Here is a 27,601-nt window from a genome sequence, read left to right as displayed (position 1 = left end):
TCCACTCCGGTCAAAATCCCATTAACACGAAAAATCCCAAATGGAAACAAAGCAGCTCCTTTCCCGTGTGTGTGTGTGTGTGTGTGTGTGTGTGTGTGTGTGTGTGTGTGTGTGTGTGTGTGTGTGTGTGTGTGTGTGTGTGTGTGTGTGTGTGTGTGTGTGTGTGTGTGTGTGTGTGTGTGTGTGTGTGTGTGTGTGTGTGTGTGTGTGTGTGTGTGTGTGTGTGTGTGTGTGTGTGAGACATCAGTATAACAGTGCCTCCACTTGCAGAACTTTCTCAGTGTGTGAATACTTTTCTGTGAGGGAGACATAGCATTGTGGTGATCTCATAGGACTGAGGGCAGATACGGGATCTGAATTTGACTGACTGCACTGTAGTGGCTTTGTCTGGCAGCAGGCTGAGTCAAGCCCTCTGTGCCATCTCAGACCTGAATAAATCAGAAAATGAAAAATAAGAGAGGGTAAGGAGGTTTAGCAGACAGACATCCCCTACATCATGGTCACTTCTGTGAACTTTCACCTTTGACCTGAGTCCATATTGAGAAATACACAGATGCAACTGTTGCCACCTGGCCAGTGCTACTATTCAATGACTTCTAGCCATCTGTCCATTTTTTTATACCTGCTTTTTTTCTGATTAGGGTCACTGGCGAGATCAGCCTATTTCATAATGCATTGGAAAAAAAGACGGGGAAATCCCCTTCAGCGTTTGCCTGTCTATCACAGTGCTAAAACAATCACATTTGATACAGTCAATTTAACACGACAAGGGGAAAGTAAAGCACTACAGGAGGAATGTATTTGACATTAACAGTATTTTTCATTTTGTTCAGTTAGCATTCTCACTGCACTTTAGCAAAAAAATGTCACATGGTCAAAACGGTCGCTGGTCTATTTAACAGAATATTCTGAGTGAAACTCGCCGACACTTCTGCTCTCAGAAATAATTGCTCAACACAAAATTTGTAACGTCTTGGGCTTTCTGGTTTTGCTTTAGTGTTTCTAATATTGTAGAAGGCGGCGAACAATGTGAGCAGCAGACAGACAGCGAGTGAAGGAGAGGGCGGCCCTGATGAGAGGTAGATGATGATGATGTTTTGTCACACAGATGACAAGAGCGATTATGAGGTTATGGATTTGAAAGTTATCATCCATTATAGGTCCTTGAATTGTGTGCAAGGTTGAAATTGCAGGCTAATAAATGCATTGTTTTTGGTTCACTTTCTGTATTTGGGTTGGATCGCGTTCTCACCTGAAGTGAACTCTAGTGCACTTGGAAGCAAACAGAGACCCCCGTTTTCAAGCGGACCAGAGTTCCGTTGTTTGGTCGGCACCAGAGTTCGAATGAGCTATCACACCACGCCAAACAAACGGAACTGTCAGACCCAACTCTTCAGGGTTCATTTTAAATGGACCCAGGTGTGAAAAGCGCCCTAAAACAAAGTCACAGTGAATAAACATAGTAGATGTTAGATCTGTAACTGGAGCCCTTGACTCTCTCTCACTGCTGATAGTAGCTCCCTGCTATCACCGCTGCTTCCCAGATGATTTAACTGCAGTGAAGCTGTGTGTGTGTGTGTGTGTGTGTGTGTGTGTGTGTGTGTGTGTGTGTGTGTGTGTGTGTGTGTGTGAGAACATCAAAAGCTTATGTGCTCCAGTGCTGCCCTTCAAAAGCCAGTTAATGCTTAAACAGGTGAGTGGGAGTGCACAAACCCATCATTCTTCCCCTCTGTTACCTTGGAAACGTCCCAGCCGCTTCAGAGGCCTAATGACTTTGAGTAGATTTCTCTCTCTGTGACAAGCTTATTAGAGTGGCCTAATAAGAAGGAGTGAGGATGCACGTTCAGGCTAGAAATGTGTTCTAGACATTGACTGCAGGATATATACACGCCCCATTTAAACGACGTCTACAAATATAAGAGGGGGAATTTAACTTAAACGTTGCTGTACTTTATGGAGATTTAAACCAAGATGTAAGGCTGGGAAGTAATTGTGCTGTGGCATGCGTGCTCCAAATGCTTTAGGTCTGGCCTAATTTAAGATTATCAGATGGTGTTTTTAAGTTAGCAATCAGCTAGTGTCAGGCTGGAAGTCAATGTAGCAGCCAAATATTTCTAGTAAAAAAACTAGGACAGAATATTACCTAATATCAACAAAGAAATCTGAAACATCTATTTCTCTAAACTGTTTCCATCTCTACTGTATTTATTGTATTTGTGCGTACACTTGTGAGGATCATGGGGTGTGGGTTGAGATCTTGCTGTATTTTATGATAACCTTAAGCATCTTCCCGTCCCATGTACAATAAAAACAGTGGGGAGAACATGTTTTTCCCCCCTCTTCCCTTAATTTGTATGCCTTTACGACTCCTCCAAACTAAATAAGCTCTTCCACATGCTCCCCTCACTTGCTGCTCAACCTCTGCATGTTTTGCATTGTGCATGGTATGTATGCATATTATTATGTTTGTCTAAAATGTCCACCCATATAATAAATGTACATGTCAAATCCATGAGAAAGGAATTCTCACTCTCAAGGGGACTTTACTTGCAGCAGCTAAACAAAGGTCTGTAATAATAGCACATTGAAAAGCTCCAATTAAATTGGCATCCCTTTGAATATTATATATTATATGTTATAGAAGCAGGCACGTTCAATGCTATTAGCCTAGGTTCTAGACAGTGCATTGAGAATGGGGTCACCAGAGACAGTACAGTAAAAGTGGGAGCCGGTCAGCTGACGGGAAGAGGAAACAGAATGCCGGAGGTGATACGTGATGTCATCAGAAGTGGGAGGAAGTCCATCTCTATAGGGGGCATATGGGGCATCCCCATACAGTTGGGCAGACCATTAACTGATGTAGGACAGGAAAAGTGTTTTGTTGGCAGAATCCAGAATAAAATCACAATCAGTCCCTAAGGGTCTTCAGTAGCTAGCTTATCAGAGCCAGCATGATCTTAAAAAAATGTCTGCTTTGATGACTTGCAGCTTAATCTTTGTATATTTGACTTATGACTTTATGTTACCTGCCGTCTGGGTTTCTGTCAGGGTGTCTGGGTTTCTGCTGCATTTAAGGACCATTTGGTTGGTTGGAGGAAATCAACATTAATATCCACTCTGTGTGTTTTACAAATATGCAAAGTGCCAGTAATAAAAAGTAGTACTTTAACCTAGATAAACTGGGCAGTAGAAACAAGCTGTTAACGCAACACTGACATATTATTATTATTATTATTATTATTATTATTTCAGCAGATAAGGGGCAACATTAGCATTTACTATGCTATTAGCTCTGTTTTGCCCTCCATCAGCTTTACCTGCTAAATGTTCCACTATGTTCACCAGCTCGTTTTTAGCCATCTATGGGTTGTTTGGTACAGGGGACGTAGCACAGTGTGGGTTTTGGCTGAATGGCTGAATGGCTGCTTCCTGCGTCCGGAAACAACACTGATGAGAGTGGTGAGAGTGAACCAAAACAGTAAAGTTGCAGGTCGTAATACCAAAACAGTGAGCTGAAAGACTCTAAAATGCCCCGTAGAGCTGATTGGCTTTAAGAAATCTGGATTAAAATTGCATATTTTAACCAGGTGGTGTCCTTCCCCCTTAAAATCCTACCTTAAATGACAAATACAAGGCAAGGCAGGCAAGGCAGCTTTATTTATATAGCACATTTCAGCAACAGGGCAATTCAAAGTGCTTTACATAAAACATTAAAGAGCAGTTAAACAATTAAAAAACAATAATAAACAAATTAAAAACATTAAAAGACAAGAATAAAATTGATAGTGCAGTATAAGAATAAAAGTTTCAGTGCAGTATAAGAAATTAAAGTTAATAAAATAGATTATTTAAAGAAAAGCAACATCAAAAAGATAGGTCTTTAGCTTAGATTTAAAAGAACTGAGAGTTGCAGCGGACCTACAGGTTTCTGGGACTTTGTTCCAAAGATGTGGAGCATAAAAACTGAACGCTGCTTCCCCCTGTTTAGTTCTGACTCTGGGGACAACAAGTAGACCTGTCCCAGACGACCTGAGAGGTCTGGGTGGGTCATAATGTAGTAGCAGATCAGAAATGTATTTTGGCCCTAAACCGTTTAGTGATTTATAAACCAGTAAAAGTATTTTGAAATCAATTCTTTGAGGCACTGGAAGCCAGTGTAGAGACTTCAGTACTGGAGTGATGTGATCCACTTTCTTGGTTTTAGTGAGGACTCGAGCAGCAGCGTTCTGAATCAGCTGCAGCTGTCTGATGGATTTTTTAGGGAGACCTGTAAAGACACCGTTACAGTAGTCAAGTCTACTGAAGATAAAAGCATGGACAAGTTTTTCCAGATCCTGCTGAGATATAAGTCCTTTAACCCTTGATATATTTTTAAGGTGATAATAGGCTGATTTCTTAATTATGTTAATGTGGCTTTTAAAATTCAGGTCTGAGTCCATGACTACACCAAGATTTCTTGCTTTGTCTGTTGTTTTTAACATTGTCGTTTGAAGCTGAGCGCTGACTTTCAATCATTCCTCTTTTGCTCCAAAAACAACCACCTCCGTTTTTTCTTCATTTAATTTAAGAAAGTTCTGGCACATCCAATCATTAATCTGTTCAATGCACATATTTAATTGTTGTATTGGGCTATAGTTCCCTGGCGATAAGGTTATGTAAATTTGTGTGTCATCCGCATAACTATGGTAACTTATTTTGTTGTTTTCCATAATCTGAGCCAGTGGAAGCATGTAGATGTTGAACAGAAGAGGCCCCAGAACTGAGCCTTGGGGAACTCCGCACGTCATATTTGTATGCTCAGATGTATAATTACCTATAGACACAAAGTAGTCCCTATTCTTTAAATAGGATTCAAACCACTTTAGTACTGAGCCAGAAAGACCAACCCAGTTTTCCAATCGGTCAAGCAATATGTCATGGTCTACCGTATCAAATGCAGCACTGAGATCAAGTAATACTAAGACTGAAATTTTGCCACTATCTGTGTTTAAGTGGATGTCATTAAAGACTTTAACAAGAGCCGTCTCAGTGCTGTTGTGTGGTCAAAAACCTGACTGGAAGGCATCAAAACTGTTGTTTAGCGATAAGAAAAGGTTGAGTTGTTGAAAAAACACTTTTTCTATGATTTTACTTAAAAATGGAAGGTTTGATATTGGCCTATAGTTGCTCATTAGTGTCATGTCTAGATTGTTCTTTTTTAGGAGTGGCTTGATGACTGCAGTTTTCAGGGCCTGTGGGAAGATACCTGAGAGCAGAGATGTGTTTACAATCTGTAGAAGATCAGAAGCCAAACAATTCGAAACATTTTTGAAAACACCCGTTGGTAGAATATCAAGGCAACAGGAGGAGGTTTTCAGATGTTGTATAATGTCTTCCAGGTTTTTAAGGTTGATCGTATGAAATTGTGTCATGTTGGAATTTGTTTTGCGTGCACACTATGACAACACATATCCTGTACTTGATATGGAAGCACTGACTGTCTAATTTTCTGAATTTTGTCTGTGAAGAAGGAGGCAAAGTCATTGCAAGCCTTGGAAGACAACAGTTCAGATGCTATTGGTACTGGAGGGTTTGTTAATCTATCAACAGTAGCAAACAAAGCACGTGAAATATTATTGTTTCTGGCAATAATGTCAGATAAAAAATACAAAGGCCAAACATTAGCAAAAAGACCATTAGGTCACAGTTGTAGTCATCCTACTGATATGTATCATCTTCCCAATAAACCAATACTGTCTTTGTGTACCTATCGTGGGCTCCGGTGCTATCAGTTTGTGACTGCCCAGACATGTTGTGTGCTGGGGAGAGGACAACTATCAGACTTGGGAAATGCCTGGAATCTGAGGAGTAGAGTGGGAGGAGATTTCATCATGATAGGGCACAGGCTGGTGAGAGACGGCATTGTTGGCACAGCATGCAATTAAAAGCCTCGAGCACATTTAGGGGCCGTCCACACGGAAACGTTTTTTTGTGCAAACGCACGTTTGGCATCGTTTGGGCCGACCGTCCAGACAAATCCTGCAAACGCACTGCCTAAAAACGCACTTTTTTGAAACCAGGTCTCAGGGTGAAAACATCTGAAAACGGCTCTCGTTTGGCTTCGTATGGATGGTGAATACGGATCCGTATCGATGACGTCATCGCCACACCCCTCTTTTACACCCTCTCCCACGGCCGCTGACGCACACAACTGCGGTGAAGCTAAGCGAGCATGTCCCATCTCCGTGGTCAAACCAGCACACTGTATCTAAATACTGTGTCTCTGCTCCCTGACCCTTCCCTCTGGATTCTACACAAGATATATTGCTAACGTTATGTAGCCAACGTTAAACATCGCTAAAGTAGCTGACTGCTCCAGCAGCGAAGTAACCATTGACGTAACCTTAACGTTAGCTGCTATGGCTATCTGTTTATAAAGTGGAAGTAGATAACTTATCAACTAGCTAGCTAATCTGTCTGCTTATCAACTCCTTGAACGGATTATAATAACTTTTACCACGGCTTATTGTAGAAAGGCTACTGCAAGAAAAACGTATAGAATATTAAAAAGACATCATTCATGGATCATTGATGTTTGTTTGACTCTGCCGATGTTAGAGCTAGCGAACGTTAGCGCGCTAACGTTAGCTCGCTGCTAGCGCGCTGCAATCAAGCAAAATAAAAAGCAATCCAACAGCACATTATACAACAACCATGCTCTTCTTCTCCGTTTTTTGGTGAATTTCTGTAGCAGAAACAGCGCCACCTATAGGCCTGGCATATGAAGTAGCGTATTGAGTCATTTACAAGTGGATTCGTTTGGACACAACTATTCTTGAAACGAATCCAGGGAAGACGGGTAAAAAAAAGATCGTATTGGTACGTGTGGACGGGGCCCTAGTCATCTGGTTTATCTCACCTTTGTTAGTATGTGACAGCCACACATGCCTCAGTGATCTATATATGATACGTTGGTGGGTTTTTGAACATTATGATGTGACATTCATTTTTTCATCTCTTTTCTAAATGTTATGATTCAGCTGTTTTCTTCAAACACGCATGTCCCCGCTTTGATGACTGAGTTAGACGGTGGTATTGAGATAACCCTCACACGGCATGAAGATCACAGTCAAACCCTGCTGTCTCTTAACTGAAAACCCTCTCATGTGACTCACTTAACAGGAGATAAGATTGTTCTTTTTCACACAAACAACAATATTTTTAATTTCCTTTCAAAAGTTGCTGGGTCACATTGTTCAGCCGGCCTTAGCAATGAGACAAGACTCCCACACCTCAAAGTCTTCAACCTAAAGAGCTCTTTTATGTCAGATCAGGTTGGGAAATGGCTGTATGTCCAAAGACAATACAGAAGGGGAGACTTCCAAGAAAAGCCCAGCAGTTTTCCTTAGATACTGATCTCTTGTGGAGTCGCAGATGGTACAGTCGTTTGAGTTTCTCACAGCAGCTTTGTCTAGCAGGAGTTACCTCTTTGTGGATATAACTGGGTTTTGTAACATGGACTTGATTAGTGGTACTTACTGTTAATCTGGAAAATGCATCTATTTTCTAGATTAATAGTCCATCATGTTTTAGCAGTACGTCTGTCTTGAATGTGTCCGTTTTACTTAGATGCATGAGAGCTGATTGTACCCAGTGGTAATGTGAAGAAGAGTGATGGAGTTTTTATGCCTCTGCGCCGGGGACAAACAGGCCGGAGGCATTATGTTTTCAGATTGTCCATTCGTCCGTCCGTTCCATTCTCCTGAACGGGATATCTCAAGACCCCCTGGACGGAATGTCTTCAGATTTGGCACTAACGTCCACTTGGACTCAAGGATGAATTCTAGTTTACAACATGGTTTGCTTTCCCGTCCATCCTCTGGCATCCACGGTCCTGTGTGAGGTCACAGCTTCACTGAGGAGGCCAGGGTCACATTTAGTCACAGAGAGGAGTGGTTTGTGAGTTTGTATATATAGGGTGTGTCTGTGGCATTTATCACAGCTAGAGGATTTGGAAAAGTTGGGAAACACTTGAAATGCCTCAGGGAAGCTGTCTGGCCTGTGTATCAAATTAGATGGTAGGAGCTCTTCCTGTCGACACTATTAGGCAATTCATTTTCTACACTGACATCCTCAGAAATGTATATTTTGAAATCCTCTTTATATGTGCACAGTATGACTAATTTATCTTTCATTCATTGTCTAGTGGTATTTCTGCAATGTTCTTCAATCAAGATCACCTTTACCTCTATAGTTCAATTCAATTCAATTTTATTTATAGTATCAAATCATAACAAGAGTTATCTCGAGACACTTTACAGATAGAGTAGGTCCAGACCACACTCTATAATTTACAAAGCCCCAACAATTCCAACAATTACAGTAATTCCCTCCAGAGCAAGCAGTGCGACAGTGGCAAGGAAAAACTCCCTCTTGGGAAGAAACCTCGGACAGACCCAGGCTCTTGGTAGGCGGTGTCTGACGGGCCGGTTGGGGGTGTGATGAACAGTGGCAATAATAGTCACATTAATAATGGAACAGTGACTGGATGTAGCGGGAAGCTGCAGGGTTCAGCCGGAAGAAGCATGACATTGCAGGGCACCGCTGAGCTCGGCAGGGAGTGCAGCAGGACCACGGCGACAGCTGGATCCAGGATCTTGGTGCCAACGTTCTCCAAGGAAATACGCTGGGGAAAAAACATAAGGACTCGGGGAGTAAACTCCCCAGAAGCTAGGATTAGTAACAAGCATTTCTGGGACTGGATACACACAAATAGTAATAGTAAAAGTAATAGAAAGGGAGAGGAGAGAGCAGCTCAGTGTGTCAAAGGAAGGAAGGAAGTCCCCCGGCAGTCTAGAACTATAACAGTGTAACTATAACAGCGTAACTAAGAGAGACAGGTCATAAGGAGAGGTAGCTTTTTCGGGCTTAGAACTCTCCCCCTGCCGGATCGGGCTTGGCTGGCCTGCCTCCCTCTACTTTGTTATGTATTATTAGTCTAACAATTATGAAGAGAAGCAGGTGGGCCAGTTAGGTGAACACTGCAACTCCTCACTCCCTAACTATAAGCTTTATCAAATAGAAGAGTTTTAAGTTCATTCTTGAAAGCGATTACAGTTTCTGCCCCCCGAACCCAGATCGGGAGCTGGTTCCATAGGAGAGGAGCCTGATAACTGAAGGCTCTTGCTCCCATTCTACTTTTAGAGACTCTAGGTACCACCAGTAACTCTGCATTCTGGGAGCGCAGTGCTCTAGTGGGACAATAAGGTATTATATATATAGGTATCTTATATCATCACCGTTTTGTATACATTATCCAGTTTTTTCAAGTTTTAGTGGTCATAGGCTCTCAAACCTCTAATTTCTTTTTCTTGCTAAACAAAATGTATCTTATGCACCATGTATCGGAAACTTTCAAGTACCGAAAGCTGGAAATGAATGTCATATTTCCAACTTTGTTTACTTTTTCTTTAATCTGATTTAAAGAACATTTTTGCAATTTAGACTACTTTTTCAAGTTTGCCTGTAGCATTTCAGAACATTTGCTTCTTGTATCAAATGGGGGAAAAAAATTATTTTTATTAAAAAAAAAGTATTAGTAATTGGTAGAGTAAGATTGATACCACTGTCTTGTGTGTTCGCTGAATGTGAAGCAGCAGCACCAGTCAGTTTGGCTTAGCATAAAGACTAGCATCAACACGTTATATCTCTCTTTTTCCAAATCTGTACAAAAATCAAAGCATTTAAACAACATGATGTGGTTTTATGTTTATTTTTTGCAAAACTGGATAAAATAACTGGATAAAAAATCCACAACCTGTTAATTAAGAGGTGCTGGTAGGCAGATAGCTATTTTCCCCTACTTCAAGTCTTTGTGCTAAGCTAAACTAACTATCCTACTATTTACTGTGCAGACATGAGAGTGGTTTTGAACTTCTTATACCTCGCACGGCTGCTAGATTCTCACGAACCAAACCAATCAGCGGGCTGACGTAATAGACAGATGGTTCATCCAATCACCTGCCAGGTATTTTTTTGAAAGTGCCTGCCTTTTTGCCTTTTTAATGACCAAAGATGGTTTTAATAGCAAACCATCTTGCACATCAGATGGTTCTCAGCAAGAAAGTGAATAAGCAGATTTCCCAAAATATATTCTTTTAACTAAAGAGTTTTCCATAGGTCAGAGCAAAACAGTAGGTGTATTTATATTTGACATTCTCTGTATTAATTCAACATACTAACTTCACAGTGATTGTTGTGCAGTTGTGCACCAAGCAGCCTTACAAGCAGCTGACACTGTTTTCATTCTGCCTACACTAAGGAAGCAGTGTGTTTTGTCTGTGCATGTGCGTTTCTACATTGTTGTGCATATGGTTGTGTATTTGTCCGTGTGTGCTTGTGCAGTGTTAGGGCCCTTGTGATTGAGCAGCATGTCACATCGTGTTGGAGCCCATGAGTCTGCCTCAAGGCAACAAGTCATGCATGTGTAACTGAAAAGTTTCAACTTGTCTCCACCTCCACTCTACAATTTCCACTATATCTTTCACTTTATAATTTTAAGTAAACTCATTTTAAATATAGAGGATGCAGCATCATTTTCACTTAGAACATTTGTACTGGTATCTTAATCAGTGAGTAACTGTGTTGAAGATGCTCTAATGTAAAGTAGAAGTACAATGCCTTACTGTATCTGGTATGTCAATGGGTTCACTGGCATCATCTGGATGGCAGCTTTTATGTGCAACTAGTTAAAGGTTAATAATGTATTGAGGGAAAGAATAAAGAATGTGAGTTAGCTATTAGTCGACATGTGCGTGTTTACACAGCAAGCCTTTCCCAGGTGCTATACGATCCCTAGGATTACAGCAGAGGGGCATCTCACACACACACACACACACACACACACACACAAAAAGAGCACACACACAAAGCGCACCACCACCACAATCTCCCTACCCCCTAAAAGAAAAGAGAGGGTAGTCAGAGTGGGAGGGCGGTATAGGGAGATAACAGATCAGAGGGAGGAAGGCAGAGGTAAAAGAAGTGTGAATTCAGCAGTAGGCAGACTATAGCTCACCTCCACTACAAAGACTTCACAGGACCGAGCACACAGGGAGGCTTTGACTCTGGAATATCTGTGTATGAATGAACCGGTTTGTCTTCTTCTCAACCTTGGAAAATGGTGGGACTCTCATCCACCGCTGTCGAAGGTAAGTGCTGAAGGGCGGTCTTTGTAGCCTGTCAGGATATTAACACAGCAGGTATCTAAAGCCAAAGAAGGTGCAAGGATTTGTATAGATATGTAAATATAGGGAACAATGCAAAGACACAGCCTGTGAAGGACGGTGTTGTAAACATGAGACTGAGACATCAGGTGATGTTTTTCTTTGTGCCTTAAGCCAGATTGCTGAAATACCAAGAAATGCAAAATTGTTGAGAAAGCAGCAGTTTTGCCACCCAGATTTGCCCAGAAGTTTTTAAGCCACTAGAGACTCTTTGTGGGATGCAAATTATTGTGTGATTAGCTGGAATGTCTGACTGCAACAATATTGTGAAACAGAGTTGCTGCCAAATTTTGTCACTTTCGACATACTGTGAAGTTATTTTTATGTGTGAGTGAGTGTGGGATGTGTGGTGGTATGATAAATCAAGGGGGTAAGCTTCGCTTCAGAACTCGAACCTCCGATGGCGCCATTTTGTTGCTACAAAGCGATCACCTCTTGTTAGCATTCCACTGACCGCCATTTTTTTTTTACGTCACTTGACAGAGAATAACTTTACATCTGAAGCGTTTAAAGACTCTATTTGTCCATTGTTTATTTATAAAGAAACACGACAATGTATAAAAGGCTCCATTACCTTGTACCTCACGTTATGGCTCCGTAGCAGACGTTTTTGTAAAAATAAGCTAACGATTGTGTCATAACCAAGTGACTTACTGTCGCACAGTAGAGGAATTACCGTATAGTACAGGAGAAGCTCACAGGCAGTTTGGACTTCCATTATCTGTTTAGGTTTAATTACTAATGTTAACTAGCATGTTAGTGATCAATAATTAGCCTGTGCCCATGTTATCTCCTTACATATACCTACACTCTCCGTCTCTGTAAGATTGGAAATGTTTGAGAAATACAGTTACCAGAAGACTTCCAACTTTCAGACACGTTGTTCACGTCACATTTACGTTGTCTCTGTCAGTTGGAGGCTGCGCAGTAAAGCAAGAGATCACCGGAAAAGTGCTTCTAATAGCCGTCACTGGTCTCCGTCCAGAGCAACGGGGTCTATTGGTCCATTATATATATGTCAATGTGATAAATAAGCTCAGCTCAGCATGAAGAAAGCCCTTGGCATATAAAGGAGGGAGTAAAAGAAAAACCCTTTGCACCCGATTGAGGTCACTTTATTCTTCATATCAAGGTTTGTTGGACATGTTAGCACAGGTGCTCAACTCGCTGACATTACTCTAACCTCCCCTCTCTCACAAACCCCCTCTCTCACTCCCCAAGCAGAATGTACAGAAGGTCTGCTAATGCAAGCCTCTTTTAAAGGTCTGAGTCTGCACTGTCAAACAAACATGTCCCTCTGCACTCACACAAACACACTTTGCAGAGTCTTGCGCTATTAACAAGGTGAGGAATGTGTCTAGTGTTTAACAGCAATTGTCAACAAAGCAAAAAGTGTGAGGAGGTAAATGTTTGAGCTTTGAATGGCTCTACACATTCCTGCATGGTGCACTGCCTGCACCCATCTTTTGTGCTGCCAAAAATCTCATGATGTTTTTCTCTGATAGATTAAAACGTAAAGTTGATTCTAAAGTTATGCTTTGTCGTTCTTTTAGCTGCACATACAGTATTCTAATTTCCCCTTGGTCTGACTTGAATCAAACCACATCCAACCTGTTATAGCATTATTATCTTTTGCAAGCTTGTGTGTAGTTTCCCTCAGGTGCTAGGCTCACAGTCTTATCTGGCTTTTAAAAACATTAAAGACACACATCACACAAACACACAGAATTACAGCAGACCATGTGCTGTTTTAGATGAACTCATGTGAGTAGTGTGGTGTTGATTATAAAGGCAAGGCTGAGGATTTAAGGCTGGTCTTCTGGCCTTGCATGCCAAATACTACGTAGTAATTCCTCTTAGCTCATTTTGGCACCAGTAACACTTATCGTCAAATTGGATAATAAGCTTTTTAGAGCGCTGGTCCAAGTGACGTAGTGAAATAGCTTTATGAGTGTTGTGACCTACTTCACGCTAATTCCTTGAAAGCAACGCCTTGATTTCTGAGGTATACTTGATTTAATGCTGACTGGTGTAAATTTCAGTTTCTTTTCTGCTGTGAATGAGTCATGCTGTGGATAAAGTTCTGTCTTCTACTAGGTTAGAGGAAGCCCAGTGGTGCACTAGAGCCAGAATCTAAACAGCTGGAACGTCTGGCAGAGAGACAACACTCACCGGGCCAAAGCATCCCACTCTCATGAGTTTCCTGTCCTTCGCTGACCCCCATTTCCTTCATTTCCCCTGGGTGAATCAGATCTTAATGAGGAGACATTCCAGGTCCCGGCATGAATTAATTCCTCATGCCCACTTCTCAGAGTGCAAGCTTTTATCACAATAGAAGGAAACCGCACTAGAAAAGAAGTGGTTAAACAGACACAGGAAAAACACACACCTACTGCAGCTCTTGTTGCTCTTGTGTAGCCTTGGGCAGGCATTGTGAAGCCCATAGGAAGACCCACCTCAGGAAAGTATGTATGTCTTTTTAAGGAGTGGGAGCACTCTGAAATGTAGAACACACATAATTTACAAACACCAGATACTGTACATCTTCCAGATGATCAAGACTTTCTAGTTGTCAGTGGTGATTACATACAAGTTTGTTGTGTCAGAGTAATACATCCAACATTCTGCCCTAAACTCATGAATATGCTCCTCAAGCTGGCGCATGCACACAGCAGGCTGGCTTGTTGACCGGTGCACCAAAGTACACTTTTGACACGTCCCACTAAATACACATCATTCAAGTGTTCCTGTGTGTTAGACTTTTTTTGTGTGCATATATGCATGTCTATGTGTGTGTATTTTGTGTTTGTTTACTTGCTGTCGTATGACCGCCCACCGAACAAAGACTTTTCTGGCTCAGCAGCTGTCCCGTGGCTGACCCCAGCAAGATGCACGGTTCAGCAGGTCTAGTGGCTGGACTGTGAAAATGGGGCAGGAGGGGAGTGACAGAAAGAGTTGGAGGATGCAGACAAGTGGGCCAGCAGTGACTCTACCAGTTGTCAGGTTTTTGCTAGGGATCTTCAGGATTCTAGAGGTAGCGAGAATTGTACGATGCAGAGGGAAAGAATACAAAAGAAGCTATGAAACTAACAGAAGGAAGGGAGAGGCATGGCGGCTGATTGGTAAGCCTTTTGCTCAAGTCTAGATTCCTCTTTTATCTGATTTTCTGCCAAACACACACATCAGCTGCAGGCTGCGGACCTGTTCTCAGGATGTCCAGGAGCTGGGCGAGTGAGGCGGTTTATTTAAGTTCTGTTATGAAAACAGGGAGTGGACCAGATCAACATGTGATGTGGATCATATATTCCTATAAGCTGAGTCCTCAACATGTTCCAGAACCTGGGGAGCCCTGTGAAGAATAAGTATTGCAGGAGGTCTGCCTGTCTGAACCAGCTTGTGTTTGTTTTGTTTTTTTGTTTTTTTTGTTGAGTCCAGATCTAAATCTGGTAGATAAAGATCAGGTGCCACAAGACTCTGCTTGCTGGTACATTTGGCCTGCTCTGGGCTCTGTAAAGTGGTGCTGAATCTCATATTCCTGCCAACATCTTTACAGTCTGGGCTGAACATTTAATTTACCCTCTCAGCATTGAGAGTTGACAGTTGATTGAATTTTGGGTATGTGCCCATCAGTCTGTGAACCAGCAACATTTCAGAGCTGCTGCTCTTCTTTGCTCCCTGTGCAGGATGTTCTGTTCTAATTCTGTGCAAGATGTTCTTTTGTTTCGGTAGCTTCACTTCCACTTTTTTTCAGACAGGTTAATGAGCAATTAGCTGACGTGTTTCCTGTCACTCCAGCCTTTCGTCGTTGTTTAGTCTGACTAGTGACCGAAAGGGGAGGAGAAGGAGACTCCAAACAGATACAAACTGTGAAGCAAAGTGGCAGAAAATGAAAGAAAAGACAGGGAAAGCAAAGCAGAAAGAGGCTCTTTCACATACAGCCCTTTGGTTTGTTTAGACTTGTCAGTCTGACCTTTGCCCTCCCTGCTGATACTCTGAACCCTTGACTCCCCCCCCCTGTGCAGCGATGGAGGTGTTGGTGAGTGAGCTGGGCATCCTGCTGAAGATGCTGGACAAGGAGAGCCTCAGTTCCTCCACGCAGGAGAAGAAAACCTCCGTGTGGAACCTCCTGCAGCAGATACAGCCATCAGGTCAGTGAGAGCTTGTTTTTGTCTGTGTTTTATTTAGACCCACATAATAAAAATGTGCAATGCACTCAACATTTTAAAGGGTAAAATGTCTTTTTCCTTGCCTCCAGTTTCAGGAACCGACTACATCTACATGAACTCTGCAGTGTACAGAAATGGCACCAGCTTTGTAGAGTCCCTCTTTGAGACATTTGGTGAGTTTGAGTTTCAAAATGGTGCTGTAAATTGTACACATATACACATATATAAATGAGCTGCACATAATGTGTTTTCTTGATAAGTGTGAGTTCAAATGTATATTGTTGGCTTTCATAGACTGCGAGCTTGGAGACCTAAAGGATGTTACAGATGATCTTAAAGAAGAAAATAGCACACAAACTGACACTTTGAAGCAGGCAAGTAGCCAATATATAGTGAATTTATAACTTATCCCTTTCCAGAGATATCATTTACATATGGCCGAGTGTGTGTGGGATATATGATGCTGTGTGTATATTGTATGCTGCCCATCTTTTCAGCACTCACCATCCAAATCCAACTTTGCAGAGGCTATTACTCTTCGCGATGACTTGTGGAGAAAGAAAAGAAAGAAAAACAGAGATTGTATTCCATGTTGTGGGGGTTTCCCATGCACACACGCTCAACACTCAGCAAGCTGTTGGAAGAGTTCAGATTTAGGGACCCACACAGAGCCCATGTGTCTAATTTATTGGTATAATTTTTAGGGTTTAACTCTTTGATGATGTAGTTATGAGGCTGTGAAAAAAAAATCTTTGATGGTTATGAGGGAAATTTGAGAGAGAGTTGTGTTTGTGTGTTTCCCTTAGCAGAATTGTGCAGACTCCCCTGCCCCAGCGCACTCAGCGGACTCTCCTCCCCCTCTGCCCACAACGCCTCCCCCAGAGGAGTATTATGAGGAGGCAGTGCCCCTCAGTCCGGGCAAGTTGCCCGAATACATCATCACACGAGGTCAGCATCTTCCCGCCTCTGCTGAACTCAGCGCCCTAAGTGCTCTTTTGCTGTAAAAACCTCTAAGTCAGTAATTACAAAGTACAAGTTGGATTAAAGTTCATGATGGAACATAAGGAGTAATTAGGGATTTTTTCATGTCTTGCATTTTCAGTCAGGCCTAGCCCTCCCAACTCTATAGAGGATGGGTATGAAGATGCTGAAAACAACTATCCCACTACCTGCATAAACACACACCGCAAAAACTCCTGTAAGTTAAGAACAAAGTTACCCCCAAAATGAACGAGATTGCAGGAAAATTTTTACAACAAATGAAAGACTTTATTTTGTCTGTCCTTGCCCTTTTTAGACAACGACTCTGATGCTCTGAGCAGTTCCTACGAGTCCTACGAAGAGGATGAGGAAGAGCGGAGCCCTGGCGTCCGACTCACTCATCAGTGGCCCTCGGATGAGAGCTCCATGCCTTCTGCCCGGGACTGTCGCATCTGTGCCTTCCTGCTGCGCAAGAAACGCTTCGGCCAATGGGCGAAACAGCTCACTGTCATACGGGGCAACAGACTGCAGGTGAGAAGTTGTTCATTCAACAAAGTCTTTAGCAAAGCATTCAATTATGCATTCAGGATACATACACATCCTCTGCGATTCTTCTTCTCTTCTTACACTCGCAGTTTCCTATGTGTCCTCCTTTCTGCAGTGCTATAAGAGTTCTAAGGACACGTGCCCCTATGTGGATCTGCTGCTGCCCCAATGCACTGTGGTCTATGCACCCAAAGACAGCAAGAGGAAGCACCATGAACTCCGTTTCACCTTACTCAATGGAGATGCGTTGGTGCTGGCGGTACAAAGCAAGGAGCAGGCCCACAGATGGCTTAGGGTGAGCATGCTTGCAATAAAAACAGACTGGTAACACAGCCATCAATCTTATCGATGATGTGCAAAAACATAGCTCATGAGGAAGCATACAGTCGAGAGTGACACATGTAAAATATCCCCCACAGGTTGTTAGAGAGGTGAGCGGTCAGAGTGCGGGGCCTGAGGAATCTGCGTCTCCCATCATTCCAAGAAAAAGTGAACTTGACAAGGTAAGTGCAGGAGAGAGGATGTTTGTGTCGGCACGTCCCTGTCGTTTTTATAATTCGTAATTCATCATTACAGGTGAGGTGAGGAAAGGATGGTGGCAAGCAGCAATTGTGTTGTCACCATCAATTTTCCTAAAGAATTGCTTGGCTCGACACAGTACACAGTGGTACCTGTGTTTTGCTTGCAGAACAAAGAGGAGATATGTAGCGTAATTGGGTGTTAAGGCAGCAATGATAGGGATGGTGGTGAGTCAGTGTTGGAACAGACACATCCTCTTTAAAGCTTACCAACCTGTTGGAACATAGACTGCAAAAGGGGATGAGCAGAGAGCAGCACCATAGAGTTGGAAGGAGTAAAAGGAAGAGGATAAGTCTCATTATGTCTTTAAGTAAGATAATTAAAGAATCCAGAGGCAAATGCATGTAAGCTTGTTAACAAATTGTCTCAAGTATAGTTATTTAGCTCATTATGTAGAAGGCCAAGCTCTAGTTTAATCCTGGCAGGCAGACAGAAAAACAGACAGACAGATGTGTGGGACCTGTAGGACACTGCTGTTGAAAGTCTAACCCTGTGTTTGTGTGCTTCTTCACCAGAGGCTTTCTGCAGAGAGGAACACGTCAGACTCGGACAGTGTGGGTGTGTCAACTGGAGAAAACTGCAGAGAGACTGGTGAGACAGAGACACACACAGCCTCAAACTAATACAGCAGTTTGACAAAAGAAATATGAATTTAAGGTCCACGCTCTTCCTCGGTTTTCGCATATCTAAAGTCATTTAAAATTAATTAATTATATCTTACATATCTTAACTAAACAGGGGGAAGCAGCGTTCAGGTTTTATGCTCCACATATCTGGAAAAAAATCCCAGAAAACTGCAGCTCCGCTGCAACTCTCAGTTCTTTTAAATCCAGGCTGAAGACCTATCTTTTTAATGTTGCCTTTCTTTAAATAACCTATTTTTAACTGCTCTTTCTTTAAAATTCTTATACTGCACTGTACATTTTATTCTTGTCTTTTAATTATTTTGAACTGTTTTTAATTGTTTTCTAATTGCTCTTTACATTTTATTTTCATTGAAATTGTTTTTAATTGTTTTCTAACTGTTTTTTAATGTTTCATGTAATGTTTCGCTTTGAATTGCCTTGTTGCTGAAATGTGCTATACCAATAAAGCTGCCTTGCCTTGCCTGCCTTGCTTTACAGTGATCAACTGTTGAATGTTTCCATTTTTGATGCAGGCAAGGTGAAACGGGGGCCTTTCGCTGCTGGCCGTAAAATCACACGCATCATCAGCTTCTCTAAGAAGAAGCCCCCCCGGCCAGGAGATCTCCGGACATCATACACAGACCCTCGACAAGGTCCAACCCAATTCACTGTCCCTCTTAAAGTCTCCAGGTTTGCAGACGCGTCATTTTTCTTTCCCTCCTCACCATGCAGGCTACGTGTCGGTGCTGGTGAGTCAGGTGTGGCGGGAACAGTGGTGTTGCATGTGCAGAGGCTCCCTGCACTTCTACCATGACAAGGGAGACACTCGGACCTCCTTGCCTTCACTTCCTCTCCACGGCTGCGAGGTGGTCCCAGGGCTGGGACCCAAACATCCCTTCGCCTTTCGAATCCTACGGAACTGCACAGAGGTGGCTGCTCTGGAGGTAAAATACTGAACTTTTGTTCCTTATTATAAATTGGCTGTACTTGATATTCTGAACTTTAATATAGCAGTAAACAAATATGTGCTATGTAAAGTTATAGTGGAGTAATGGCCTCCTGAGCAGAGAATGATGTGTGTTGTAATCTGAGCTTTTCTGTTCTTTATTTTGATAGCTGCACATGCATGTGAGTGCCTGGTGTGTCGGTATCTGACACCGAGGGCCGTGACAAAGCAGCGCTATTTGACGACTTTGGAAACAGTCTGTGAGAGCTGTGTGGAGGCAATCCCAGACTCTTTTTTTTTTTTTTATGGATAGCGTGTACAGCCCCATTAAAGCTGCGCTAATCAATAACAATTGGGGCACCCATATACAGAGGCTCACTCCGATTCTCCACTGGGCGCATCTGTGCTGCGTTCTGGTTTTGTTCCATCCTCTGCCACGTGTCATACCACAACGGGAGCGTCTCAGAAGCGGAGCGTCTTGCCGCCCGACTTGTAGAGCAATCGATATTGGGGGGTGTCTTTTGGTAAATTGACTGGATAATCTAGCTGTTACATTCCTGCCCAGCTGTCCAAATGGCCCGCGGCTCGCGTGAAAATAGACCTGGCCCGTATCTTTAGCGGAGCCTCTGAAATGCAGCACAGGCGCGCCTGGTGGAAAATAGGAGTTAGTCCTCACCACAGCAAAATGTTCAGTTCCGACCTGAGGCCCTTTGCTGCTTGTCATTCCCCCCCTCTCTCTCTCCCCTTTCATGTCTAAGCTGTCCTACCGTTTAAAGGCCTAAAATGCAAAAAAAACATGTTTAAAAAAAATCAATCACAGTAGGTCAAATGGCTTTGAGTAATTGCAAAGGGGTCGCTCCTAGTGACAAACTCACTTTCTTCTTATCTTATCAACACACTCTGCAGTTGACCTCATTTCAATGTCTTTCAGCTCATTGTTAAGGTTTTACAGCGTTTAACTTAAATGTTTTGAGTCACTTCAAAATTCAAAGCTGATTTGTCTTGTCTCTTTTTAGGCTAGCAGCTCTGAGGAACTTGGAAGGTGGCTCGGTGTCCTCTTGGCAGAGACGGGGTCCACGACGGATCCTGAGTCACTGCATTACGACTATGTTGACGTGGAAACCATCGCTAACATCCGCGACGCTGCGCGGCATTCCTTCCTGTGAGTGAGACAGAGAGGGGGGAGTTGGAATATTTGGATGAGGTCAAAGCAAAGCCACTGACCAATGCAATGACTGTAAGCCCTCACATAGGTTTCATTTCTCCTTTTTCTCCGATCCTAGGTGGGCCACATCCTCCAGCAGCACCTCCGCAGACTCTAGAACATACGATGAGGTCCCTAATGAGGACATGCAGGTGCTCAGATTCACACATTTTCTAAGTTCAGTTCAACCTTATGTGTAATGCTTTACTTTGATGTGAGAAGTTGCATGCATGTCTGTGTGTGTGCAGCTGTTGGGGACTGTCACTGTCTGAATATGACACTCCATATCAGTCACCCGAACAGACAGACAGACGGTGCTCTGTTACGCGCCTATCAATGACGGCTTTTTGTAGGCCAGAGAAAAAGCAGTGTGGGGGCATGGGAGAGGAAAAAAAAGACCAAAAAAAAGAAAAAGCAATCAAACTGATGACAGGAAGGCAAGAGGTCATGGCAGTTTTACAGCCTGTAAACTCCTTTCTCAACCCAACTGACATGCACTTCTACAACATGTGCCTCTCAACACCTACAGTCGCAAACATACACACCTCAGTGGTCTCAATCCAATAACTCTGAAGATTAGTTTATTGTTTAGCCTAATATGCAAACTTTGCTGTATTTTTTTCCCTCTGTCATCATCCTTCCTCCCACATCTGTCATGTCCTTCCTCCTCCCCCCCCCCTCTACTCCACCCAGTCATGGGAGAACCGCAGGCAGCAGTCTGGGAATCAAGGGAAGAGGCGCTCAAGTTTCTCCAGCAGCGACTCTGACAGAACCAAACCTTTAGTCTCCCTCAAACGAACAGGCTCAAGTAAGTTTGTTTAGTTAGTTTTCTCAGTGATGCTGAGCCTATTCTCATCAACTATACTGATAGATCCTTTGCAGGAGTGCCCTATTTAAGAGACAACTAAGTGATGTCAAGTTATCAAGTAAAACATTCACATTGACTGGAGACAAACTTCGAGAAACATTAATGTGCCAAGAGTATTCTGAAGGTTATTCCATTTATGAGGTACAGATCAACTAAAAGCTGATTTCTCTAGGATGGTCTGAGTTCAAGGGATCTCTAAAAGCAGGTTGCACATGTGGTGTAAAAAATAATCTTGATACTTGAGAAGGTGCAAGGTCTGATAAGTTGCCTCAAGCGATGTCCTTGAGTCAGTATTGGTTTTGGCTGAAGGCTACAAGTTTAAAAAGAAAATCTTGGGGTGTGGAGATAGAAAGAAGTGAGCTTACCACACCTCTATATCCCACTCCTCATCTATGCGTGAGCCTAACATCCCTAATTTGATCATTATTTTAAACTGTCCATGGTGAGTCTGACAATGTTATGGGAGTTCAATGCTAAATCGGTGGAGAGTTTTTTCAACAATTGGAAGAAATATAGATTGGACCAATTGTTTTCTACAGTTTTGACATAAACCCTTACTATTTCTATAATTTAGCTCCTTCATCATTTAGTCAATGTCAAACTTAAAATATAGCTTACTGAATAACCAATATGTAGATGGAAACCTTTTCAAACCTTATCGTATGTTGATAAATGGCCATACTTCATTAGCTCTGCAAGATTTAGAATAAAGAGTTAACTTTTTTTTTTTTTTTTTTTTTGGATAAACTCTTATTTGTCCCACAACTGGGAAATTTGCAATTTGAAGTTGTAGAGGGTTCAATGTGTAGAATCACTATGCTGCAGTGTGTATGTGCATGCTTTATTGTGTCAGCATTTGAGTTTAAAGAGGTGATAGAATGATTAGATAGAGTATTTCACACTGTTCCTTATGGTCTCTTAATGGGGTATGTAACATTGGTTGGGCTGAAAATGGCCCGGGTGCTATTCTATGGGCCCTTATGCATCCCTGTGTTTTGGCCCTATTTGGAACGAGAGCTTTTCTTCCAAATATGGTATGCTCATGAATATTTAGATGAGCTGCGCGCTGATTGGTTAAGCGAACCACATACACATACATTGGAGACGAGACAGCAGGTCTCATATTTCAGACACTGCAATGTTTCGTTACTAAATTCACTTCTGATGTTACAGCTACCCCTAAGGTCTTACAAAGCTAACACTTGTGTCCGATTTCAATTTAATGCAGTTTTGTCTCGTTCGGAGGAGGCTAGCTAGCTCTCATTGATAGAGCTCCATCCAGCTCACTGACCGCGCACACACACACACCGGCCATTTAGCAGGAAGAGGGGAGAGAGAGCTGCAGGCTCCATTAGGGCCTCGGCATTTGGTAGTCCAGTAACCCAGTAACGGTGACTTTGCGCGGGTATGGAGCGCCGCGGGCTTCCGGTCATGACGGAGATCCATCTACCTCACAGCGGGCCGGGGTCTGTGAAGGAGGACAAAGAAGACAAAGATAGAGATGAGAGCCAAATGAGGAGGAGCCACAGAGTTGACATCAGCTATGATCTTCGTTCAGATTTGCCCGTTTTCAGCAGCAGTTTCAAATAGTGAGATTTGCAGAGGAAAGAGGTGTCAATGGGATTTAGAGGTTCTATGTATGTCCTATTTACCCTCCAGACTGTCGTTTTTCAACTATGACAAGGTAAAATCGGTTTTGCATTCTATCACCCCTTTTAAATAGTGTCATCTGCATACAGAAGGAATAGACTTCATTCAGGCCTAGGTTATTAATATAGTTTGTAAAGAGAAGAGCACCTAAAATTGAGGAACCCCTTTGTTGATGTTGATCGCATCAATTTGTGTAATGCACTTCAATAACATATTGTGATCCGTACTGTATGAAAGCATTTTGACAGATCTATAAGCAAAGCTGCACAATGTACATTTTTATCTCAACTTTTCACAATATTATTCACAACCAAACAACTGAGATGTGTATTTACAGCAGCTTCCCTCCTGTCTTTTCAGCTTCATGCCCCTCTCTGCTTTCCATCTGTCTCTCTCAAAATAAAAGAAATAAAAATGAGGGTAGCAGCCTGCTGCCCTTTAAGGGAAAAAAAGAATAATACAGATGGCACCTCTTAATATAGTTATATGTCACAGAGGAGTTAGATTGCACAACTGTAGCTTACACCCTTTATACAATCCCTTCGGTGGTGTACCAATTCACTGACAGTCATACAATTTGAGCTTTTATCTGGCTCAATATTCCCCTTTTCCTTCTCCTCTCAATCATCTTCTCAATTTCGGTAATAATAATCTCTTCCTTCTACACTCGCCTGTCCCATTTGCTCCGTTGTGTCAGTGTGCCTCTGCCCTACGAATAAAGGAGATGAGCGTCCTGAGTTTAGGAAAGTGATATCGGCGTGGTCGGTTGTCTCGGTGCTGTTTCACAGGCCTTCACTGTGACGTTCTGACACATCAAAGAGCCAGCGCTCTCCATGGCTGAGAGCTTCAGGATGGAACCTGAGATTTATTGGACACTCACATTAGATCCGCTGTCTTGCTCCTGACCTCTCCCTCTGCAGGGGGTGTGTGTGTGTGTTTTTATCAGTTATTCATGCATTGTATCTTTGTTTGAATTATGAAAAACTTCACATTTGTGTGCTACGCTTTCGTGCGAGTTGTAAACGTGGCACCATACTCCTCACGTGAGGAACTTGACAGGCAGAAAGATCGCTGTGAGATGTTCTGTCTCCTTCCCATAACCCCTGCGCAATTGACCCCTTCACCTCTGCTCTCCTCTGGCATCTCCACGCAGGCGCCAACCAATATGGAAGGTATGGGAAAACGCGAGCTGAAGAGGATGCCAAGCGTTACCTGAACGAGAAAGAGGAGCTGGAAAGTGAGAGGGATGGGATAAGAAATGCACTTGTGACCCTCCGAAAGGAAAAGAGAGAGCTGAAGGAAGAGCTGAAGACAGCCTCTGGTAAGGAGACACAAAGCAAAACAGACAAGCAGATGCTACACTCTCCTCAGTCATGACTGGGCTCAGCTCCAATAAAACTAAAACCTGTTACAGTCGTCTCAAAATGAATAGCATAGCTAGAAAATACGTCTATTCTATGTACCTTGATTATCATAAGGATGGAGAGACAAATACTGTAGGAGCACAAAGTCTTCCTAAGCAAAAGTATTATTTTGTAAGTCATATTTAGCGTATTTGTCTGCACATTAACCAGAGGGTTTGCATATTAAGTGCACATTCTGTTCCTGCTCTGAATCTGACCCTGCACTATGACCTCCGATATTAGAGAGCCATGTGAGAAGACTATTTCCCTACAGGGATAAATTAAACATCTAATTCCTTTTATTATTAAACCAAAAACATGGTTATGAAAATTCCTTCTAAATGTAATTAATTCCCTGTAGTTTGACATAGTATGCTGCCGGCAGTGGTGAAAGAGTGAAAGTAGCATACCAGATTGTAAACACAGTCCATTTCAAGTAAAAGTCTAGTAACGTAGCACCAGCAAAAGGAATCGCAAGTCAAATTACTCATTAGGTATCACATGGCAACTGCCACTGTTACATTTGTATATACTACATTATTGGATTATTTTGTTACTACTTTTGCGTAGTTTAATCTATAACAATGTAACTAGTATCTATAGATGTAGGACAGTAACAATAATTACCTCTGAAGTAGTAAAAAGTACCCAAGTACTTCAAGTACATGTTCTATGTTTTAAGAGACTTCACCATCTAAAAGAACAGGAAAATACAACATCTACCGTTCTGATCCTTGTGTGTGTGTGTGTGTGTGTGTGTGTGTGTGTGTGTGTGTGTGTGTGTGTGTGTGTGTGTGTGTGTGTGTGTGTGTGTGTGTGTGTGTGTGTGTGTGTGTGTGTGTGTGTGTGTGTGTGTGTGTGTGTGTGTGTGTGTGTGTGTGTGTGTGTGCGTGTGTGTGTGTGTGTGTGGAGCAGAGCGGAGGAAGTCCTCCCTGAACAAGCGCGTGTCCCAGCTGGAGGACGCCTGTCGAGCTAAAGAGGCGGAGAGGGTGGACCTGGAGCTCAGGCTCACTCAGGTCCAAGAAAACCTCAAGAAGAGCCTGGCAGGCGGAGCGCTGGGTGCACCCGTTGAGGCAAAGCCCCCAGTTCAGGTACATTTGTGGAAAGATGCACAAAAACATGTTTAAATGCAACCTGCCTGAATACGCGCTGTTTATTTACTTCTTTACTTTTTCTTGTTGTGTAGGCCTCTAGCAAAAAGACCCAGAATATCTACAGTGATTCTTTACCAGTAAACTGTGCCTCAGAGATGCGTCGGAGACCTCTTTCTGTTTATGCTTCTACAGGAACTGTCATGCAGAAGGCAAAGGTAACTCTCATCTCACTGTTTAGTAACTCTCACAGTCACTTCCTGTCATATGAACAGATTTCTCTCTCAGGCTTCACAGCAGCATGTGTCATCCTCTAATGGGTTCACACAGTCCCTTTGGACATTTACATTTACAATGCAGTGCCTTGTGTGAGCCTGTTTTCAGTGACTATGATCAAATAGGATTCTGTCACTACATGTTATTTAATATATATATATATCACTTTGCTCAGCTACTACTGCTTTCACAACACATTTCACAATATTTCTACCTAAATGGGTAAAGGCAATCTAGTGAATGAGTACAATATGAACTAGTTAGGTTGGAATTGATTTTATTATCACAGGGAGTGTACTGCCTTGTATGACACCGTTACTTGGTCATTGATTTACTTTGATTCACTGAGCCAGTTTGGTTCACTACTGATAAATTGTCAAAAATAATTGTCTAAAGAATTTAGTGGCTTTGGATTTTGAGAATCAGTGAACATGCATATAAAAAAATCTGTCTCTGATTAATCATTGATGTATAGCAGTTAATGCATCCATTTTGTAAAACATTGTAAGACAAAGCTATATTCATCAATACCAGAACCTCTGCTTGTCCACTGATCACAATGATCATTTCTTTGATCTTTTTCAATAATAAACCTAATTAATAACATTTCATTCACAGCCAGGAAGCATTTTGTATCTAAGAACTGTCAAAATCTCCCAATGGAAGCATTATATTCAAAAGGTTATGACTAATCTTACTTTGATGATTTTAGTGACAGTAACAGTACACTCGGCCATAACCTAAATTATTTTGCATTTGTTTTATTTTGTCTAAAAATAATTTATAAAAACTCAGTGACTTACTGTTTACAAAGCTGAAACTCATTTTTCTACCTATAAAAATATTTTTGTGAAGCCATTTCATTAAGGCTTATGTTTCACCCAGCTCTACATTTTTCTGTTTTACTGATTTTTTATTTTAGTTAAATCTTTGCTTGTTTGTATTTACATTTCTTTATTACAGTACAGTAGCATAACTAAAATTGTTTAATGTGGTGCTATTTATATTTGATTTGTTGCTTATTACTTATCACTTACTAAATCCCCTACATGTGTTCTATCTTTACAGGAATGGGAGTTAAAGAAAGCAACCTAAGAGCAGCTCTCCATGATGGAGAGGACTGGAGAAAGAACGATCATCTTTACTGAGGAAATAAACTGTAATGAAAGAAACCAGCCACTAGATGGAGGTACATCTCTCTGAATATTTACTCTTCTATCTTCCTGAAAGGACTTTTTCCCATGACGAGGAATCCAAGAACTGCTCGCTGTCTGTATCCATGTATCATCAGTTGTCTTTGGAGACACAGATTCCAATGTGGCAAACAGCAAAGAGAAGAGAGTTCATGAAACAAAGTGTAATGAAAAGCACAGTTAGTGCACAGCGTTGTAATGGTAAAGCAAAACAGGATTGTGTTCTCATCCAGTGTTGCTTATGGTGAAATGTTTAGTTGTTAGGGTGCCATGTGAGAAAAGAGATGTGTTTGGAAACTATGAGGATGGAGGTAGTTTATGCCACGATGTGCCTTTTATATAATGTCTTTTTTTATTTTGAATCTGCCTGTACAGCGTGAGACTATGGTTTTGTATCTTTTATACTTTTATACTGTTCAAGGTTCCATTTCTCATCATCCTCAAAAGACGTACCTGTCAAAGGTATTCAGTTATGTGCCATTGAGGGCTAAGTGACTTATAATTTCTTTTTAACTGTGCTTATTAGCTTCTCCTCTCAGGTTGAAGCTGTGCTGAACAGCAAAACCATCTGCTAAATAATCCTCAATCACTTGACCCTCTTTCGCACACATTCAAAAAGTCAAATACTCTTGCCAGAGTTAATTGAGTGACTAAGAAAGTGGTGCTATTGTGATTTTTCTGAGTGGGAGAATCTCCACTATATCCTATTTTAATAACTTTTCTGCTGAACCTGTGCTTGACTTTTGCACTTTACTGTTCTCCTACCTGGATAAGGGAATAATAAATGTGCGTCTTATTCTCAAACATG

At 42.0% G+C, this 27,601-nt stretch overlaps 1 protein-coding gene across 3 annotated transcripts in view; it reads left to right on the top strand.

Moving 5' to 3' along the window:
- afap1l1a (actin filament associated protein 1-like 1a) overlaps positions 1-27,597 on the top strand; it is a 32,329-nt gene extending 4,732 nt beyond the window's left edge. Inside the window, exons 1-19 of one of the 3 annotated variants that reach the window (XM_028590004.1) lie at positions 10,942-11,189; positions 15,287-15,412; positions 15,520-15,603; positions 15,725-15,804; positions 16,237-16,378; positions 16,533-16,628; positions 16,728-16,942; positions 17,073-17,252; positions 17,377-17,460; positions 18,052-18,127; positions 18,696-18,815; positions 18,895-19,106; positions 20,125-20,270; positions 20,392-20,464; positions 21,006-21,120; positions 23,984-24,151; positions 25,149-25,324; positions 25,420-25,542; positions 26,669-27,597. In XM_028590004.1, coding sequence (XP_028445805.1) covers positions 11,159-11,189; positions 15,287-15,412; positions 15,520-15,603; positions 15,725-15,804; positions 16,237-16,378; positions 16,533-16,628; positions 16,728-16,942; positions 17,073-17,252; positions 17,377-17,460; positions 18,052-18,127; positions 18,696-18,815; positions 18,895-19,106; positions 20,125-20,270; positions 20,392-20,464; positions 21,006-21,120; positions 23,984-24,151; positions 25,149-25,324; positions 25,420-25,542; positions 26,669-26,695 — 2,274 coding nt within the window. In that variant the 5' untranslated portion in view covers positions 10,942-11,158 and the 3' untranslated portion in view covers positions 26,696-27,597. Of the gene's footprint in view, positions 1-10,941; positions 11,190-15,286; positions 15,413-15,519; positions 15,604-15,724; positions 15,805-16,236; positions 16,379-16,532; positions 16,629-16,727; positions 16,943-17,072; positions 17,253-17,376; positions 17,461-18,051; positions 18,128-18,695; positions 18,816-18,894; positions 19,107-20,124; positions 20,271-20,391; positions 20,465-21,005; positions 21,121-23,983; positions 24,152-25,148; positions 25,325-25,419; positions 25,543-26,668 lie in introns of those variants that run through there. The other 2 variants (XM_028590003.1, XM_028590002.1) reach the window with 2 other exon arrangements.
- The last annotated feature ends 4 nt before the right edge of the window (positions 27,598-27,601 follow it).

The sequence above is a fragment of the Perca flavescens genome, chromosome 10 (genome assembly GCF_004354835.1).
Source record: "Perca flavescens isolate YP-PL-M2 chromosome 10, PFLA_1.0, whole genome shotgun sequence".
In the NCBI taxonomy this organism is placed as follows: Eukaryota; Metazoa; Chordata; class Actinopteri; order Perciformes; family Percidae; genus Perca; species Perca flavescens.
This window is presented reverse-complemented; position numbering and strand designations above follow the sequence as displayed.